Consider the following 20,150-nt stretch of genomic DNA (forward strand, 5'->3'; position numbering starts at 1 on the left):
CTTTTTAGCCATTTTTGGCACAATGATGTTTTTTTTCTTCAAGATCCACACTTTGCATGTAGACCATAGCCTACATCGCTTTGTATGCAGGCTAACCAAGTTCATCAAATTACAATGGGATTTGGGTAGAAGGTTTGGTTTAAAATTTAAGTAAGCCTACCGTTTCAAAAAAAAAAATTCATTCACAACCACGAAAAAATTTGTAGGCTATAGCATGGCCACCTAAAGATACGGCCTGATTTGTCACATTTTGCAGAAATTTCCAGGTTTTTCTAACTTTGGGCGAAAGTTTAAATAAATTTTTATAAAAATTAGATTTTTATGGTTTCTTTACTGTTTTTCCCAGATGACACAATAGGTTTTAACATCCTCACATGTTGAAAAACAAAGAAAATTTTAATTCGAAGATTTTAGTCAGACTGTTAATTTTTCAATAACAGTCTGATTCAGCGTTTTTCAACTTACTTTTTCTCATTTTCTATTGCTTCTCCAAGGCAACAAAAAAGTTTTATGTCCTTAGGAAACCGCAAAAAGTAAAAACATCTCAAAAAATCTCAGTCAAGCACTAGCAGTAGCTGTAATCAAAATCTGCAAAATGTGACAAATCAGGCCGCATCTCCAGGTGGCCATGGCTATAGCCTATAATAGTTGATGAAGTATGATGTAGTCTTTCAGCAGGCTAGAACTTTGAAAGTTTATCTGAGGTATCCTTCGCTTTACCTACTGTATTTTCACGGCACATTTCACTTTAGGCTTATAGCCTATTAACTAGGCTGTTTGAGTGAGTAGTGTTTACTTCTGAATATTACATTATTTTGTTAGTTTTTGTGGGACACAAAAAATGTGTTACTTCTTTAATCCACTTCTGAAACCATGCATGCCCAAGGTAGCTGGTTAGGTAAATAAAATATGATTCGGCGAGCAAAGCGAGCGAGAAAATTTTGCAAAATGGAAAGAAAAACATATAAATGTTGCATGTAAAATTACAAGCCCAAAAACGCTGATTACAAACCCAAAAACAAAAACGGTGATCGAAGCCAAATGTCACAATCTGTTCGTGTATGATATTTCAATTGCAAGCATATTGACAAGGTCAAGGTGAACAGCCACAATGGCGTTAGACGTTAAGGAGCCGCGCAACATTAGATCAATGACCAGGGCCTCCGAGAAAAATTTTCACTAGGGGTACGAAGAGTCACTCCGGGCCCCCTTTGTCTTGGGCAAAAAGTGTAATGTTTGCTTAGGCGTATTGCACACCACACAAAATTTTACTGCAAAATTGGACATCTGTGCGCAAGAATAGTATCAGGCTGCAATAAAACTATTATTTTGTGTTGTGCATATCATGTGATCTGTCCCTCGCCAATTTGTGTATCCTGCATTGAATTCGTGTGTCAGTTGTTGATGGTGCTGTTGAGAAGTGTCTGTCATATTCTGTCTGTTTACTGGTGTATTATATACAGAAATAACATGCACTTCTACTTTGATTAATTACTGACAACAGAATGTCCTTCCGGAATACTTGCCAGGGTTGCCAAAAGATAATCTGGTAACCGGTCATAAGCATAACATAATAATCACATTTCAATACACTACATCCCTTCCTTCTCGGATTAAAACGTAGTTTTCAAAGGCATTAGGCCTACTTCTTTCGATAAAAACCTATTTTACATTAAATGATCATAACAGGTGATGAAAACCATGAGCACTTGAACCAAACGACGCATCATCATTAGATTTCGTTTACGTAAGCATCATTCATGCAATCTATGGTATACACAGATTAACTTTAAGTACCAACATTTACTGTTAAAAGCAATATAGCCATACTCCAAAGATCATGATTAGCCTAATACGTTTGCTTCTACTTTTCACACTTTGATCTTGAAATTGTAGTTGCGAACAATTAAATAGATTACCACTCAATTGACATGACGTTTAAACAAATAGACATGCGTTCCAGAGCTAGTCTTTATAACGAAAGAACAAAAGGAATCATAGGCATACAAGTCTGCATTCTAGTCACTTCAAGTTACATAATCGTTAAAGCGAGCAGGTTTACTGACATTACGTGTCGGACGAGTACGTACAGGTATTGAGGACTCATTCAAATCAGCGTTCACGGTCATGTCAGTAGGAGGTGAGTTTACATTTTCATCACAGGTGTTCAATTTCTTAAAAAACGACGAATTTCGTGTCAATTGAACCCCTTCATTGTTTTGTACTGTCACTTCCCCCCTTTCCTTCCTAACTACCTGTTGGGTAGCGCTATCAAAATTTGCAGAAAGTTTATTTGATTTTTGACTTTTAACCAAAACTTCATCTCCAACCCGAATATCTGAGTCGACAGCACGTCGCTTAAAGTCAGTATATAGTTTACCGTCTATTTTACCCTTCCAGTCTCTGTCTCGAATCCCTTCATCAAAGATCTGAGGTTCTCGGCACAGTTCAGGTAATTTAGACTTCATTTCTCTGCGAAACATCATATAATAAGGAGTAGAACCTGTAGAAACTTGCGGAGTTGAACGATATGCCATTAGAAATTTGTTAATCTCATAACGCCAATGTTTCTTTTCAACTTGAGCAACTTTGATTGCCTTTAACAATGTTCGATTTTGTCGTTCCACCTCACCGTTTGCTTGAGGCCATAATGGTGTTGTTTTGCGGTGTATTACTCCATATTCTTCTAGAAAATTCTCAAAATTATTCGATACAAATTGTGGACCATTATCAGTTCGCAATGAGTAAGGTACTCCAAACCTTGAAAACATGGGCAGAATCGCTTGAATCAATTTTTCGCTTGTGATTGATTTCAAGATTGCAATTTCGTAAAAACGACTAAAGTAATCTACCACTACTAAAATGTTCTCACCACTTGGTAATGGACCAAGAATATCTGCCGCACAATCTTGCCAAGGCCCACTTGGTGGCAATACCCGAGCAATTGGTTCTGGTCTGCAAAAGTCGCTGGTGACTTGACATCCGTGACAAAGTTTACACATCTTTTCTGCATCAGCATCGATCTTTGGCCACCACACCTTTGTGCGTAATCGATTCTTTGTCTTGACAATGCCTTGGTGACCCTCGTGTGCCAAATTGAGCACTTTTTCACGCAATGTAGCAGGTATAACGAGTCTTGTCCCTCTGAGCAACAAGTTTCCATATGTACACAGTTCATTTTTTACATGCAAAAAGCTTGTGTCTGTACACTTGGACCAATTTCCTGAATGAATATAGTCCCTAATTTCTGACAATTGTGGATCAGCAGCTGATTCTTGTTCAAGTTCTTCTGTAGATAAAGCGACTGGCATACTTTGAAGAACAATAGATCTCACATAATCATAAGGTTCTTTTAAATCTCTGCTTTCTTCATAGGGCTCTTTATTTAGCCTTGACAATGCATCAGCAATGTTAGTTTTCCCTGGACGATAGATAACACTAAAATCAAACGATTGTAAACGCAATACCCAGCGTTCTATTCTTGCTGATGGTCTTGATTTCTTCGTGTAAATGTATTGCAGGGGCTTATGATCTGTTTCAAGTTCAAAATGTCTTCCAAATACATACAAATTGAATCTTTCACAAGACCAAACCAACCCTAGAGCTTCTTTTTCCGTTTGGCTGTACTTCTTTTCCACATCTGACAAACTTCGAGATGCATAAGAAATGACTCTCCACATTCCATCTTGTAACTGTGTCAACACAGCACCTAGACCAACTGGAGATGCATCTGTCACAATTCTTGTCTTACAGTCATTCCGGTAATATGCCAATGTATGAGCCTTTGTGATCGCTGCTTTTAATTTCAAAAATGCATCTTGGTGTGCTTTATGCCATTGAAACTTTGCAGTCTTTTTGGTCAAGTCTAGTATAGGCCTTGCAATGGTTGCTAAATTTGGGATAAACTTAGCTGAAAACTGAACAAGACCCATGAATGATCTGACTTCACTAGCTGAAGTTGGAGGTTGTGCTTTTTGAATAGCTGCAATTTTCTCTGCACTGGGACTTACCCCTTGTTGGTGCAAGTCATGTCCAAAAAATGTAAGCTTTGACATTCTAAACTGACATTTTGTTTTATTCAAAGTCAATCCAGATTTTAACAACTTTTCCAGTACCACATGTAATCGACTGTCATGTTCTGTCCTGTCTTTTCCATAAATGACAATGTCATCTGCAATGTTAGCAACACCATCGCAGTTCTTCAATAAATCCCAAATAATTTTCTGATATTTTTCAGGAGCAGAACTCAGTCCAAACATTAGCCTTTTATATCTGTATAGACCTCGATGTGTAACAAATGTTGTAATATGGCGGCTCGTTTCATCCAACATTATTTGATGAAAGCCCCATTTTAAATCCAACTTACTGAAAACAGTACTACCATTGAGTTGATACAACAGTTCTTCAACAGTGGGAATTGGATGTCTCTCTCTAACTATAGCCTGATTGGCTTGTCGCATATCAACACAAATGCGAATGTCACCATCACTCTTAGGTATGACTACCAATGGAGAGATCCAACTTGATGGTCCTTCTGGGACTTCTTCTATAATATCAGCATCCAGCAATTCATTTAACTTTACATTTACCTTTTCTCTTAGCGGAAATGGTACTCTTCGAACAGGTTGAGCTACTGGCTTAAGAGAATCATCAATATGCAATTTTAACTCATAATCTTTTAACAAGCCCACACCAGTAAATAAACCATCATACTTAGACACAATGTCATTATCAACTTGAGGTTCAACATTATTAGCACCAGATTTAACACCATTTACATGTATTGGACCAACATGCAACAAACCTAAAGTCTCTGCAGTGTCTTTGCCCAATAGTCTGTGTCCATCGGTATCTGCTACAACAAAGTCAGCAACACATACTTTTTGTGTAACTTTTGATTCAACTTTTGCCGTAAATGTTCCTAATGTTGGAATTGGCTTCTTACTTCCATACGCGTACAATGTTTTAGCAGATTTCCTTGTTGTTGCATTAATATTACATGTCTTCAGCCATTCCCAAGTTTGCTTGTTCACAATGTTGCATGATGCACCGGAATCAACTAACATGTCTCCCACCGACACACCACCAATGTTTAAACTTACACTGCACAGCCCATGTGTTGAACTTTTCATTGAAAAGACATTAGTTGATGCTCCAAATTCATTTTCACCCAATCCTGAATTATCTATTTGATTGGCATTAGATTTTAAAAAGGTTTTAGATTTTGCATTTCTTTGTCAATAAAACTGTGTTGTATTCCTTACTTTTGATCTGCATTTCTTTTGAAAATGTCCCAGATTTCCACATTTGTGGCACTTCTTCCCTCTTGCAGGGCACTGCCTGTCAAGTTTGAAATGACCAAATAATCCACATGCAAAACACTCTTGTGTGTCTTTTCCCTGTTTTGACTTAATGTTACTCTTTCTTTGTATAGGAACTGAATTTACTTCATGCTGCATGCTTGGTTCTAATGATTTTCTTTCCATCATCTTAACCTGTGAATTAACTGCTTCATGTGCTCTAGCAATAGCTAATATATCATTTAACTGCACATCTCCTTTTTCCAAAAACTTTCGTCGTAAATGATTGGAATGACATTTATCAATTACTTGATCACGAAGTTGGGTATCCAATGAATCACCAAATTCACACATAGCTGCCTGTTGTCGCAGTCTGCAAAAAAATTTGTTCACCGGCTCATCATGTTTTTGCATCAATTGCCTAAAAACATGGCGTTCAAAAGGTACATTAGCCTTAGGAAGAAAATGATCATCCAACAATGTTAAAGTCTCTTGAAGAGTTTTACCTTCATTGTCTGGAACCAAAGAAAAATAAATTTCTTGCACATCCACACCAGCAGTGTGCAGCAGCAGAGCCTGTTTTTGTTCATCACTGGTGACACCTTTTCCAGTGATATACAATGAAAACGCCCGTTTCCATCGCTTCCAACGTTGTCCCTGGTTTTGTGCATCACCATTGACATCAAAGGGTAATACAGCTGACACCTCACAGGTAACTGCAGCTCCATTCATGATGCTCACTAGTAGTTTGGACAACACGATAAGAACAATTCACTGTCTGCTTGGACCTCTTGAACTAATAGGCTACAGATTTAAATATTTTCCTCGTCGCCAAATGTCATATTCTGTCTGTTTACTGGTGTATTATATACAGAAATAACATGCACTTCTACTTTGATTAATTACTGACAACAGTATGTCCTTCCGGGATACTTGCCAGGGTTGCCAAAAGATAATCTGGTAACCGGTCATAAGCATAACATAATAATCACATTTCAATACACTACAGTGTCGCTTGTACATCTTTAATGTAAAACTTTTAAATTCATTTTTTTATTTCTCTTAGATGTAGCGTATAATTATTACTGAAGAGGACACAATGTGGTGTCGAAAACGTTGGATTTAGTAGTTTTTTCATGTTTTCTTGTGTGTTTAATGATCCGTTAACGTTACCGTACTGAGTGTTATTATATGTATCTGGTACAAGCCAAGCTCTCTACTAAGGCTCAAACATAACATCTTGTTAAAACATAATCAAGTTAATCATCTGACCAATCCTAACCTCTCTTCATTGACTTTTGCATTCACCACATGTCCAAGCCCAGCACTAGCAGAGGTGAACGAGAGAAGTCACTTTTTTTTTACTCCGGCTCCGGTCCTGCTCTGAAAGTATTCTCCGGCTCTTGCTCTAACTCCGAAATTCATTTTGAAGTGAAATAAGTGTGAAACTACCTTTGTCAAATAGTTTTAAAAAAACAAAACAAAAAAGCACCCGGGCTTTTTGCCCGGGTTTTACTCAAACCTGCTTTTACTACACTATGCCCCCCCCCCGGACAGGAGAATAACTAACTTTTATGGTTTAATTTAGGGTGCTTTTAACAGAACATTTTTGCACGGAAAGCATTAAATTACCACTTTGGGCCACTAATTTGCTCGCAAAGCACAGGATTACATTTCTGGGCCCTTTTTGCTAGATTACGCCCCCCCCCCCCCAGGACGAAAGAATAACAACTTTTATGCTTGAAATCAGTCGTTTAGGATTGTTTTAACCAAAACTGTTTGCGCGTAAACTATAAAACCACAATTTTGGGCCCCCCAACAAACACAGGCCTGGGTCCTCAAGGGTACGCCGTACCCTCCGTGCCCCCTCTCATTGGCCTTGTCAATGACTGGAACAACTTGGAAATGAGAATCAGTGAGCAATACTCTGAAGTCTGAAGCACATCTTTTGTCGTTTATTACACAAAAACACCTGCTCAACTCTGCGCCATGTTTATTGATCTTTTGTCGCTTCATAACAGGAGAAATAGATCTTGATTGCATTGAATCAACGTAAAAAATACAAATTTTTCTACCTAGTGTTGTTGAAGCATAAAACTCGTTCAGCTTGAGAGAGCTAAAAACAAGGTCAGTTCAGCCTCAAGCACACTTTGCGGTGAGACTTGCGGAAAGTCAGAGCACTTTAAATACTATGGCTGTGCAGATTTTCATCAAAATAGAAAATGTTTGTAGTCTTGTCTGTGAGCAAGATATTATTGTTTATTGGACGCACACACACAGGATCTAGCACGCCTGGTTCGTGAATTAATTCCTCGTTTAGACAATGATCGATGTTGAAAACTTAGTTAGGCTTCATTCATCATTAAATATTTATCGAGATCAGTAGGCTATTCAAATTGCCTACTTGGCAGGTTAAATGCTTCATTGTACATTCAGAATTCTAGCCTAGAACATTTGCCGAAGCCACTGCTTATCTGTCTATTGCCTCTGCTTATCCACTGCTTATCCAGTATATTGCCTTTAAATGCGTACTTTGGAATGATAGTACTTTTTTGTATTAATTAATGCAGGAATCCACCAAAGTAATAAACTTTTTGCGTTTGAGGCCGCCGCAGGTCACGTTTTTGTGTTCAGGCGCGGCAGCTAATGGATTGCGTATTCATCGAGTGTTGTTAGGTCTACATGTCTATCCTTGGGTCGGTGTACAGGAAATTAGTAGAGAAATGTGGTATGCAGTCTGAAAGTTTGAGCCACATGCACAAGATGGTAAGTCGGCGAGGCTCCATTGGAACATGTTGCTGTTGAAACGGCCCACCCCAGTTCGCAAGCGATTGAACTTCACCTATTCCTTCCGAGTTAGTTCTGCTCCTGATGGAGCATTGATATTGGGAAGGATCGTGAATTGAACTGGTCTCGCAACTTCTGTTCATTCGCTATTCCAAACTTCGGAAATGTGGAAGTTGGAGTTGCAGATAGCAGCAGCATGGCGGAAAAAAGTTGTCGAGATTTCAAGCGCTGGGACTTTGGAGATGCGGTTTTAGGACCATCTGGTTGAGGAGGTGGTTATCCCTTGACATAGCCTGTAAAACCAACCTATGCAGGGGAGATGTGGGACCTATGAACCACTCATGTGGGAATCATGAACTCCTTCTCAGAATTCGTGGGGTTCTTTAAAGTTTCTGACTTTATCTTGTCATCTATTCACTGCTACTATCCCGAGTATAGGCTATAGCGTAATCAACAAACTCTTTCGAAAAATATACCTGCTTTTCGAAACTTTAAAAAAATTTAAATGAAAAATTTTACTTTTTTTCTTGAAAAGTAACTTTTGAGCACGAAAGACAAAACAGTGAACCAAATCTGACCAAAACGCACATGGCAGCAAGAAATCAAATCGCGATTTTACCACTGCAATTACAAATTTTTTTATCCACTCGGTGGCCAAATAACGCCATGGTTCATAGGTCCCACCATGTTCCTAGGTCCCACATCTCCCCTACTGTACATGGTTTTCTCTACAGAGTCTAGCTGGGGCAATGCCTGATAGTACAGGCAGAAAGTCAGTGGGAGTTGGAAGTAGGCAACCGGTAATTATTTTCATGGTGGTGTTAAGGGCAATGTCAATTTTGCTAGTGTGTACGCTGCGGCACCAAGCGGAGAAGCATATTAAAAGGAGCTGTAAACCAGTACAATAACACTTGTACGGAGTGTGGAGGTACTAGCACCCCAGGATGGTCCAGCTAAGCATCTCAGCAAGTTGTTGCGTGCTGATAGCTTAGCATGGAGGGCTTCAGCGTGTTGTTTATAGGTCAATTGCCGATCGAACTTAAGTGGGCATGGGTTGTGTGGTAGAGAGTTTCCATTAAGAAGCACCGATAAGTGGCGCGTGGGTTTCATGTCGCACAGGTGTAACGGTAGTCTTTTCCAGGCTCAATTTCAACCTCCACAACCTCAGATAGTCTGTGATTTGGGCGATGTCGTCTGTGACGGCTTCCTCTACCACATGCCAGTAGTTATCAGAATAGAGTAGTGCCAGGTCACCAGCATAGCCGTCCTGGAGTGACGTAATTTTTGGCATGTCACTGATGTACAATGTACATGTTAAACAGTAAAGGTGAAAGGCATGATTCTTGCGGAACACCGTGTCTTCATCGGCGGGGCCGGCTGCACTACCCATCACTGGTTTTCAGCAAGACGGTCCGATTTGCCAGAATTATTATTATTGTAACTGTCTCCGCCGCCAGTGTAGCCAAATCGTTCGGCATCCGCTGGCTTCGATCAGTCTGTCAACAAGGTTGATAGGATCTCCATTCTGTTTTGTCCTTTGCGATGTTTTGCAATCGATGGAGATGTGGTGTGCTGAGCAGGGATCCCAGGCCAGCTTTTCTGATGTCAGATCTCAGCAGTTGTAATGAATTGGTACGGTGACGTCCGGTTCGGCCTTGGTACTTTTTGCTGCCAATTATTGCAAATTCAAGGGCTTTCTGGGGAGGTGAGTCCTGGTGAAGTCTCAGAATGTGTCCAAACATGTTCCATCTCATGGTGGAGATCTTGCAAGACAATGGTTCACTGTTGCATATTTTGTAGAGATTTTTGTTCGAGATAAGACTGTTTGGCCAAGTATGACCAGTTATGACACGTAAATGTCTTCGATGACAGGCATCCAATCTTTCAAGACTTCCTTTGGTAACAGACCAGCTATTACAGTTGTAGATCATAATTGGGATGCAGTACGCGTTGTACAATCTTAGTCGCAACTGTAATGGGATTCTCGATCTCTTGCTCCATAGTTTCCAGTGTGATCTGAAAGCGACATTGCCTAAATTGCAGCGGGATTTGACATCGGCAGTGCTGCACAATAATGATCCCAATAGTTTGTGTGTACGCCATTTTTCGTTTCCTCGAATCGGTAGGCTATCAGTATCAGTTTCATTTGTATCTGCAAGAAATATGTGGGTGAATTCAGTTTTAGTCTCATTCATGAAAAGATTGTAGTTTTTCAGGTTCTTTGTAGCAATAGATTGTAGCATATCAAGTGGCTGTCTTTCCTCATCCAGAAACTCAACATCGTCTGCATACTCCATTTCCAAAGGCATGCATGTGTCAGATATAGGGGGGTTTGGTCTGGAGGACTGCTCTCGCACTGAGCTCAATGCTGCAGATAGGTAGCAGGTGAAGAGTATTGGGGAGAGGCTGTCTCCTTGAGGGGAACCGATGGTAGTCTCAAAGTTTGCGGACATTTCGTTGTTAATGCGCACATACAGTTTCGTGCCAGCTAGCAGGGTGTGGGTTAGTCGCAGTTCATCTTCATCACAGCCAGCTTGGTCTAAAATTTGAAGGATTTTTTTGCGTTTGATGGTGTCAAAGGCTTTGGACATATCTATTCCCATTTTGTGGAAGTCCCATTTTCTAGCCATTACCACTGAAACGAGCATACGTTGTGCCCAGACAATGTCAGCACAGCTTCTGCCACGTTTGAAACCGCTTTGGAAGGGTCCAGTGAAGCTGTCAATTTTGTCTCTAATCCGATGCAAAATGATGATGGAGAGGATTTTTCTGATGCTATTGAGGAGCACAATGGGTCGAAGATTAGCTGGTGGTCCTTTTGGTTTCTTGGGTTTTGGTATAGCAATTAGTATGCCTTCGCCGATGGTGTATACTGGTTTGTGTTGTTTGAAAGATTCATTAATAGTCTGTGATATTAAACCGGAGGTTATGTCTTTGGAGAATTTGAAGAGTTCGTTGTTGACGTTATCAGGGCCAGCAGCACGACGGTTTTTCAAAGAAGAAATTGCTGCAGACACTTCCTCAGTGGTTATTGGTGTTTGCAAGGGTCTTGCTTCTCCGGTGAATGGTTGTATTGGTTCATCATCTGAATCTGTAAATTGTTGCTGAAACCATTTTCTTACAATCTCTACTTTGCTTTTGTCTGAGAGCACAAAACTGCCATTGACATCTTGAATCATGATGGGGGTAGGAGGCTTTCTCGCTTTAAGTAGTTTTGCTGCTTGAAACATTTTACTGCTGTCTTCAGATGCGGATATTTCTTCTGCCAAAGAGTTGGCTTTCTCTATTGCAACCTCCTTTAATCTTTTGGATATGCTGTGTAGGATGTTTGTACGTTTCTTTCGGAGATTAGAGCGTTCCATGTTGTTTGTGCTTTGATAAATTTGTAGCCTTAAAGCTTTTTGCTGTTTGGACAGATCTGCTACTTGTTGATCAAACGTATGTTGTGGTGGGTTGCTTCTGGTGATGCCGGCAGCTTTTATGGCTGAAACTTTCATGCAGTCAAGTAGATGGTTTATAGCTGTGTTTGGATCATCGTTGCGGTCTAATTCGCTCAACATATTCTTCAGAATTTTCCTATATGATTGCTGGGTCTTTCGATCATTTTTCAGACGATGGATGTTGATTCTCTGTTGCTTGGATTTCTTTGGATGGCGTTTGTGAATTAAATGAATTTTATCAATTCTTAGTTTCGTGGAAACAAGCTTGTGGTCAGAGTTTAGGTCCGTGCCTGCAAAAAACCTTGCGTTTTGTAGTAGAGGGCGTGCTTTCTGTTGACAGATGACGTAGTCAATTTGGTTGTAAATAGGCTTACTTAAGTTGGGGTTGTTTGGATCTTTGATAAATCCCGTCCAGGTAGTGCGGTGTCTGCTTGGGTGTTGAAAGGCAGTGTTGCTGGCAAAGTAACCATTGGCAGAAAGGAAATCCATGAGTGCATTACCGTTCAGATTGCGTTGGCCAGTGCCGTAACTGCCCAGGCATGCGTTTAGGCCCGTGTCAATGTCATCTTGGGTAAGCTTTCCGAGTTTGGAGTTCATGTCGCCACATATAAAAGTAAGCCAGTTAGCGGGGGTGGTGCTAGCAGTGTGAAGTTCTGCGTAGAAATTTTCAAGATTTTCTGGTGTTTCTGCTGCTCTTTCAGAGGTTGGTCCATAGGCGTTGATCAGCCGCATTTTTGTTAGACTACCATTTCGAGTTGGAATAGCGAGGTTCATAGTTGCAATTCTGTCGCTAACGTACTTATAGTTCACAACATGGTTGATCAGTGTTTGGCCAATAATAAATCCCAAGCCATAATGAACTGATTTGTTTTGTTGCAGCAGGACAAGTTTGTGCCCTGTTTGTAGGTTGACTTCTTGGTGGTCCTTGATTTTGGTTTCTTGAATGCATAAGAGGTCAATATTGTAGCTTTGGCAGTCTTTGCCCAGAGTTTGCTTTTTGGTTTCAGCATTAAGGCCTCGTACATTCCATGTGCCGATGGTGATTTCCCATGGTATAGTGCTGGGCCTTGAAGGTGCTTGTTGAAAGTTAGACATCTTTCCGAAGGTGGGCCGAGGGTTTATCCTTTTACCACCCACTCGGTGTTTATGCGGCTGTCAGCCCGCAAGCCTAGACGATGATTAGCTTCCTGAAAAATCAGTACTGACAGGGTGAACCGCGAGAAGGTTATCGTCTTTTCCCACCCCATTTGCCAGAATACCTGTGAGAAAGTAATAAACGAAATGAAATAGATTTGGAAGGAAAGCAGGCTACTAACTTCCAAAGGTTTGCCAACACAGGTCTGTAGCAACTTAGTGTTTGTAGCAGAGATGATCGAAGTCTGGATTTTCAGGCTCCGCGTCCGCTCCGCCTCCGAGCTAAACTCACTCTGTATCCGCTTCCTGTTGTTTGGGGCAAAATGTATATCTGCAGCCAGTGCTTATCAATATATTGGAGAATCACATATATTAGTTATTCGTATCGAATTTATAGTGTCATATGCAATTGCAAACGCTATTAATTGTAACATAGATTGAAGAGTTTTAGTTGTTTTGAGTAAAATCGTGAAAATGTTTAAAATTTTCTTTGTTTATTTATTATAATTTTGAACTTTATCACTTTGAACACGAAAAAATCACGAAAGCACACAACGTCCCCTACTAGTAGGCCTACTCAAAGTGCTAAAAAATCTATTTGTATCCAACCATTCGTCTCATCGCAACAGATTATATCCTTGTTGCGGTTTTGTATTATTTCGCTTTATTTATTTATAGTTTGTATTGTTTTTTAAATTTTAGGCTGCTATTAACTTGCAAGGATCAAGTTATGGCAGCACTGTAAACATTTAACACGTAGTTTCGCGATGTGCTATGCAATCGTGATGTAACCAAACAAAAGGTTTCCTGTCGATGCAAGTAGCAATAGTTCCAATGGCATAATAATAACTGGAAACGCTGAAACGTGTTTAAACTGATGCGAAGTTATGTTGAGATTGTTCATAAAACTTTAGCAGGATTGCAGCTGCAAAAAGGTAGGCCTACTCTGCTTGCATTTCACCATTTGAGTAGTGTTTATTCAGGAGCTGTTAAAAAAAAGTTACACATTTGCATTGGAGCGTGTAGCGATTGGATGAATGCAAAATTTTTAGGTGTCAATTGGTTGAACGACCTTTCAGCCCACACGAATTCATCATCGCCAAATGTTGTAATAGGCTACTGTAAAAACAGTAACTTCTAGCTCAGATAGCCAACCTACTCTTATCGAATAGGATTGTAATCTAGGAACTGATTTGACAAAACATATTTTAGTAGATGAGATTTAAAAAAAGGGACTAAATCAGGAGTTTCAGAACTGTCTTCGAATGAAAGCTGAAGGATAAACTCTGTGAAGCGATAATACGACCAGCGAGGTATGGGAAGCAGACGGTAGCCTTCACGAAAATATGAAGGAAAAATATAAGAAGCTAAAATAAAATTCCTGCGATGGTCGCTAGATCTGACAAAGCAGGACCGAGTAAGAAATGAAATTATCAAAAAAACTACTGTAAGTCGGAAAGCTAAAAGAAATAGCCTACGTCTTAAACTTAGGTGGTTGAAACACGTTAGGTTTATACTGAGAAATGAAAATAGTGTCGGAAAAAGAATGAGACAATTTGGAAGTTGGGAAATGAAAGCAAGAAGGCCAAAAGAAGATGGAGAGTCTGCATGGCAGAACTCCTTACGTTGCGAGACTGCTATACTCACACGAATAGTTAAACCTAATATGGGTTTGCGTGGCCCCATATTGCTAGAGCTTAAATTCCAAAACTTGAAATGGAAAACCTCAGAAGCTAATTTATATTTTACTTCATAGACTATTCGTATTTTTAGGCATTGGTAGGCAATGTTATAATGGTGCGCAATTTAGTAACTGGAGCTAAACCACGTGCAAGCAAATGGAAAATCGCCGTGGGAGGACTTTATTCTTACGTGTTGTGGTCTAGCATTGGGCGTTGCTATGTTGTATTCTATGAACCAGTTATGCAGCATTTTGAAAGCAACTATGCTGGAGTATCTCAACTAAACGCATTGGCGTTTATCGGAAGTGGAATAGTTTGTAAGCAAACGGCATGCTGTAGTAAAACTAATAAGCTTGGTCAGTAACTCAGTAGTCGACAGGGGGCGTTGGGAGTGCGTTTGGGCCTGGTACCAAGGTGATTTTACTTTAGGTTCCTGGGAATGGAAGGAAAACGCCGCGTGTTTGTTGGTGTCTTATGCTTATGTCCTAGGCCTATAGCTTTGCATATCCTGACTCACTGAAGTGTCTTGTTTTCAAGAGGGCATCACGTCTGTACAGGGTCCAAACGACACCTTCAACTGCCCTGTGACTGGTAATTGGGATTGCTCGAATATATATCGTCTTTAATTGGGACTGCTCGAATATATACCATCTTGTTTCTATGTGAAATTGTCGGTCTTGATTATGTTTCAGAAGAAAAGCCATTTCGTTTCTTTGTACAATCTAAAAGAAACTATTTGCCAAGTTTTGTAAGTTTACAAGTGTCTAACACAAACATGTTACGAAACGTTTTACTTCGTCTCGACACAGTTTTTTTTTTTATTTCCAGCAAAGTAAATTTTTTCCGTGCTAGACTTAGGATGAGAACGTTCAGTAATATTTTGCGTCCGGTGGCTGAGTGATCGTGTTTTAGACTCGTATGACTCAACGTGTAAAATTTTGTGTAAAAATAATATCCAAGTGAGCAAACCGAACAAACATGGCTATTTTCCACAGCACTGGTTTATTAGTTTGCTGTTGATTATGAATATTTATGTTACTGTACGTAGACATACACTTTTAGTATAGTTTTAGTCTTGTAGTTTAAAATCATTTCAAAACGAAAAAACAAATCTCCGTTCCTAAGTTTCTAATTCCCACACTACATTATAATATAGACTACGCATTTACAGTTTTGCTGACTTTATAATATTGAAATTTTTAAACTGAAAAACAAATCCAATAACACTACATGAGATGCCACGTTATCTTGACTTCAAACATTGTTTTTTTATAATACTGTATTTCTCTTGCTTTTCTGCACGCGATATTCTGTTGTTTTATATTGCAGTTTCACTAAAATGACACTCAAAGATGACCGGGTGAAACTCTGCTTTGATTGAACTGATTTATGTATCATCACAGCTATGATCACTCCCACTTTGTTGAAATGCTTCGGCTACAGAAAAACAGTGATGGCCCTGAGCTTTTTCGGTTCCTTGTCTGTGTTTTTGGCCTCATTCGCAAACAACTTAACTATTCTTACTTTGTGTGTCGGTTTTATTCCAGGTACGATTTCTTCAGTTTTCAGGTACAAAAACTTCATACAAATAGGTTTCCATCAACATAAAAAAAAATTGTTTTGGTCAAAAAAGTCTTGTAACTTTTCAAGACAACAAAAAAATTGCAAACAGGAGCCGATTTGCAGTCTGCGATCTGAAATGATTTCTGCTAAAATTGTCAAGTAGAGCTGGAATTTTCAGAATTCAGATTGGGTTTGCATGTGGGATTAAGAAGATTGGGTCATATTCGGCCTTATACTTATAATTTTCATGCATTTTACATCATTGGCATCGACTTACAATATTTTTTGAAAACACAGAAGAAGGGAGCTTTTAATACGGGTAGGCACTTAACATATTGAATTCAACCACTAACCATCAACCAATCAGAAGCTACGCTGTTCATGAGGTAATTAAGGTTGTGTTTCTCGGAACAAAGGAAAAACGCAACTTCCCATCACTGTTATTTATCTTTTTTCTTCTTTAATTATTAAAAGCAGTTCAAAGTAATATTCAAATCTCTGGCTGAATGCTGGAATGGTTAAAATTGGACGGACAATGATACATCGGGTGGTTCGTGGTCAGTATGTTAAAGTGCCTACCTTTAATACATACGCATAGTGGAGTAGGCTCATAACTCCGGTCATAACTTTTTGCAGAAACCACAGTAGGCCTTCTATTAAAATTTAGAAGATAAGATATTGTAATAAGGCTTATTTTATTCAATTTTTTTTATTTAGATATATTTCAGACGTCGTTTCAGGTAGACCTAAGGCATGAAAATATTTAAAACTCACTCAATTCCTTTATTATTCTTAAAAAGGGCTCTGCATACCGCCATGCTTCCATACATATTTGTTTTTGGCCTCAAAGTTTTCGGATAAAACTGCAACCTATCTCTCACAGATGATATGCTTGGGTGGAGCAATTGGACCTTTTGCCACTTGCCCACTTTTTCAGGTTTTGATTGACAGCTACGGGTGGAGAGGGGCTTTGCAGGTAGGCTGAGCCAGGCCGTGGACGTCGCTATAATAGTGACGTCCAAGACCAGGCCTTACGAATAACCTCGATGTAAGCCCACTTTTTGCTGGGCGCTCATTAGATCCTTAATTAGCAAAGTGATTTTCATTTTAAGTTTGCAACGAACCGAAATTGCTTGTTTATCGAAGTGAAGCTAATTCAAGAAACTTTGCGCCAAAGTAATACATTTTGGAACTTGGAAATATTTTTGTTTGAACAGCCCTAACTAACTGCTGGGTAGAGGAATATGCAGAACCATAAATTAAAAGGCCATATTCCCAATCCGCCATTAAGCTTTCCAAAGAAGCAAATAAAGATTTAATGAATTACTGTAAAAAAGCAAAATTGAAAACTCTGTTGTTTTATTCAGACATTGCACCAACAATAAAAAACGCGTAAGGACTTCAAAATATACCTGTCAAAATAAGTTTCTTTCGACAAGCTAGTGCGACAGATAGTAGAGTAAACCAATCATTTAACATTTGTAGCGACATGCACCAACCTACATTTGAAAAAAGCTGAACATTTGAGAAAAACAAATCCAAGCTTTCACGTTTTCTTGTTATTGTGACATTTTTACTTTTGGTTAGATTTTGTCTGGTTTGATGCTGAACATGATGGTAGGAGGAGCAACTCTTCTTCCAGATCTTCTTTCCGATGAAAATAACTTCGCAGAGGCTGCAGCTTGTGATGTAGAAAACTGTCAATTTGATGCAAGGTAAGGAAGAGGATCGTGTGACGTCAAGTGTCTCTTGTCGATTAACGAGGGAACTTCCTTCTCCATGCTCAACATCAATCAGTTCAACTTGACAAAACGCAAATTTTTTAGATCAACACAGCGTTTAACAAAGCATAAAAAAATGTTCAAACTGTATTTATAATTGATGCGAAGTTCACGCAAGTTAGCACACTTAACCTAGCCTACAAGCAGCCACTTGCAAACGTTGCAACGATGTGAAAATGACAACTTGCCACCTTGCAAGACCACGTTTGTGGGTTTGATCGCCTTGAAACAAAGTTTGATCTAATCTGCCAAGTCTGAAAACAATGATTCATAACTCCAGCTACAGATATGGCAGTTCTTTTACACAAAGATTTTTAATGTTCATCATTCACAGGCTTGCTGGTAAAGACCCATACTTGACTGGCAGGCGCAGCCACAACGGTTAATTGCATTTAATCTAATAGCAAAACCCATTGCAGATTTGATCAACCTTCCAGTTTGGACAGGAAACCTTCTTTGAGTCAGTGGGGTCGTCGCAAGATGTCTCAAGCAAGCTCTTTCTTGAATTTGCGTTTGATCGCGTCCCTGCCGTTTTGGACTCTGTCGCTCTCTCACGGCGCATATTTTACAACCTATTTTGCCATCGCATCCTATGTTATTCCTTTTGCAACAAAAGGTGAAATATATCACAGCAAAATATATTGTTTGAAGCAGTTAATTTTAAAAATACTTTTCTATATGCAGCAATTCAAAAGAAAGTCTTCTTTTTATACCTAAAAACAAGATCAAACTCCTAATACGAGATACCTTTGCATGTCGATTGGCATAACTCAACTTATTGGATAAAATAAGGGAGCCTACTATTGATAAACAATGTTGAAATGGTAAACGGAAATTGATTGAAAATTGCAATAAAAAAAACTTTTAAGCCATATTATTAGCTAATATTTCTTACTTTAATATAAATACTAACATTTTATTGCACAGAAGTTGGAATAAGCGAAATCAACGCCGCAGCATTAATTTGTGGCCTGTCAGTTGGTGATGGGATCTCAAAGCTCTTCCACGGATTTGTTTACTCTCGACTTCCAAAACAGTTGAGATTCGTCGAAGTGGTAGTTTTCTACTAAAATTTAATAATTCCAATGGTTCTTTCAGTAAAACGTAGGTCTACAGAAAGTTGCTTTTTCACCCCTAATTTTTTTCTAGCTACTTCAATGATATGATCTTCACTAACTGTTGATGTATTGTTCAGGCAATCAGCAACACTTTTCTTGCTATAGTTCTTTTCGCTACTGCCTTTGCGTCAAGTTATGTATCGCTGATGTTACTCTGTGTGCTGGTGGGCTTGATAGGAGGTGGAATCCTGGGTGATTACATTGTGATGATTAGAGACGTGTTTCCGATAGAAATGTACCATTACGTTAATGGATATCTTTGCACAGTTGGATATTTGTTCATGTCTGGAGGACAAGTTCTCACAGGCAAGGCTTTTGTGATTAAATAGAACTTTTTGAACGATCTTGTTTCATTCGTCATGACAATAGACATTTTTGTGGTTGATAAGGTGCTTAATTTCGAAATTTATCAAACTTTTACACACATTGAGCGTAAAACTTAGTTTTTTTTAATAAAGAAAAGTAACTTAGTTTATCCCAAGTTCATTCTGATAGCTTTGCATATCCTGACTTACTAAAGGACAAAGTTCTCAAACACAGTGACTATTGTTGTAGTTAAGTGCTCAAGTTTGGACATGCTGCTGGTAATTAGTTTTTACAGTTCTGCAAATTATCTACTCCAATGCAGCAACAGAATTTCTGTCAGAAACATTAACTGAGATTTATCTTCACTCAGACCTACATGAGGCTAGATCTTGAGCTTTTGTAAAAGGAGGCGTTTTGGTCGGAATGTTATTAGATCTGGCAGTTATTTCAATATTGACCCGAAGTTTTTAAGCCAAACACAAACTGAAGGTTATTGTTGACTGAAACATATCGCAATCACCAGAAAAACACCTGACCACAGTACCGGTATTTGGAATCAACGACAAACTAGCTCGTGAAGTTACAACGTCGGTGACATTTAAAAGCAGGCTTATCATGAGTTTAAATTTTTTGCAGGTCTCGCAATCGATCAAATGGGGAGTCTTACCGTTGCGTTATACATTGGAGCTGCACTGGCAGGCTGCGGAGCTGTTTTGCAAATTCCTCTCTTATTACGATCAAGAAGTGAAAAGAAACTTGACGCTAGCTGATGCTGTGGGGGTTACGTTATGATTTTACTTTTCCGTGCAATGCTGTACTGGGAGTTTACTGTCAAATAAAACTTCGTCAACCAGTGTTACACCAATGCTTGATCTTGTTTAGGAGTCTATCATAGTTGATTGTGGTAAGTTTTGTCTTCGGACTGGGAAAGCTTTTTTAGCGCTCAATCCTGGCAGTTTCCAAATTTTTACAGGAATTGTATGGAGAAACTGCTGTGCGCGAAGACCTAGTAATAGTAAGTAGCCTAGTAATGGATAAG

At 39.1% G+C, this 20,150-nt stretch overlaps 2 protein-coding genes across 4 annotated transcripts; one reads left to right on the forward strand and one right to left on the reverse strand.

Annotated features, from left to right (window-relative positions):
• Positions 1–9,162: 9,162 nt before the first annotated feature.
• LOC145780558 (uncharacterized) lies at positions 9,163–12,622 on the reverse strand. Its single transcript, XM_082592185.1, has 2 exons — positions 10,158–12,622; positions 9,163–9,382 (listed from the first exon to the last, which is right to left on the reverse strand). Exons 1-2 carry the CDS (start codon positions 12,620–12,622, stop codon positions 9,163–9,165), a joined length of 2,685 nt encoding a protein of 894 aa, XP_082448311.1.
• Positions 12,623–14,439: 1,817 nt separating this feature from the next.
• LOC145781069 (monocarboxylate transporter 7-like) lies at positions 14,440–19,964 on the forward strand. 3 transcript variants are annotated; one of them, XM_082592805.1, is made up of 8 exons: positions 14,440–14,660; positions 15,747–15,890; positions 16,707–16,882; positions 17,494–17,621; positions 18,107–18,303; positions 18,615–18,742; positions 18,883–19,111; positions 19,748–19,964. In XM_082592805.1, exons 1-8 carry the CDS (start codon positions 14,456–14,458, stop codon positions 19,879–19,881), a joined length of 1,341 nt encoding a protein of 446 aa, XP_082448931.1. In that variant the 5' UTR covers positions 14,440–14,455; the 3' UTR covers positions 19,882–19,964. The 3 variants fall into 3 exon arrangements, with proteins under 3 accessions (XP_082448931.1, XP_082448932.1, XP_082448933.1); XM_082592806.1 differs by having other exon boundaries at positions 18,618–18,742; XM_082592807.1 differs by having other exon boundaries at positions 14,537–14,660; positions 15,673–15,890.
• The last annotated feature ends 186 nt before the right edge of the window (positions 19,965–20,150 follow it).

Source organism: Aplidium turbinatum, chromosome 12 (genome assembly GCF_918807975.1).
Source record: "Aplidium turbinatum chromosome 12, kaAplTurb1.1, whole genome shotgun sequence".
Classification (NCBI taxonomy): Eukaryota; Metazoa; Chordata; class Ascidiacea; order Aplousobranchia; family Polyclinidae; genus Aplidium; species Aplidium turbinatum.

What these genes read in the sequence shown, in the direction of transcription:
- LOC145780558 (XM_082592185.1), bottom strand. Translation starts at nt 12,622, where the DNA reads ATGTCTAACTTTCAACAAGCACCTTCAAGGCCCAGCACTATACCATGG. An exon ending in AAACTATTGGGATCATTATT is followed by an intron (nt 9,383 to 10,157) that starts GTGCAGCACTGC and finishes ATTGTACATCAG; the next exon opens with TGACATGCCAAAAATTACGT.
- LOC145781069 (XM_082592805.1), top strand. Translation starts at nt 14,456, where the DNA reads ATGGTGCGCAATTTAGTAACTGGAGCTAAACCACGTGCAAGCAAATGG. An exon ending in GTGTGTCGGTTTTATTCCAG is followed by an intron (nt 15,891 to 16,706) that starts GTACGATTTCTT and finishes ATTCTTAAAAAG; the next exon opens with GGCTCTGCATACCGCCATGC. An exon ending in GGTGGAGAGGGGCTTTGCAG is followed by an intron (nt 16,883 to 17,493) that starts GTAGGCTGAGCC and finishes ACTTTTGGTTAG; the next exon opens with ATTTTGTCTGGTTTGATGCT.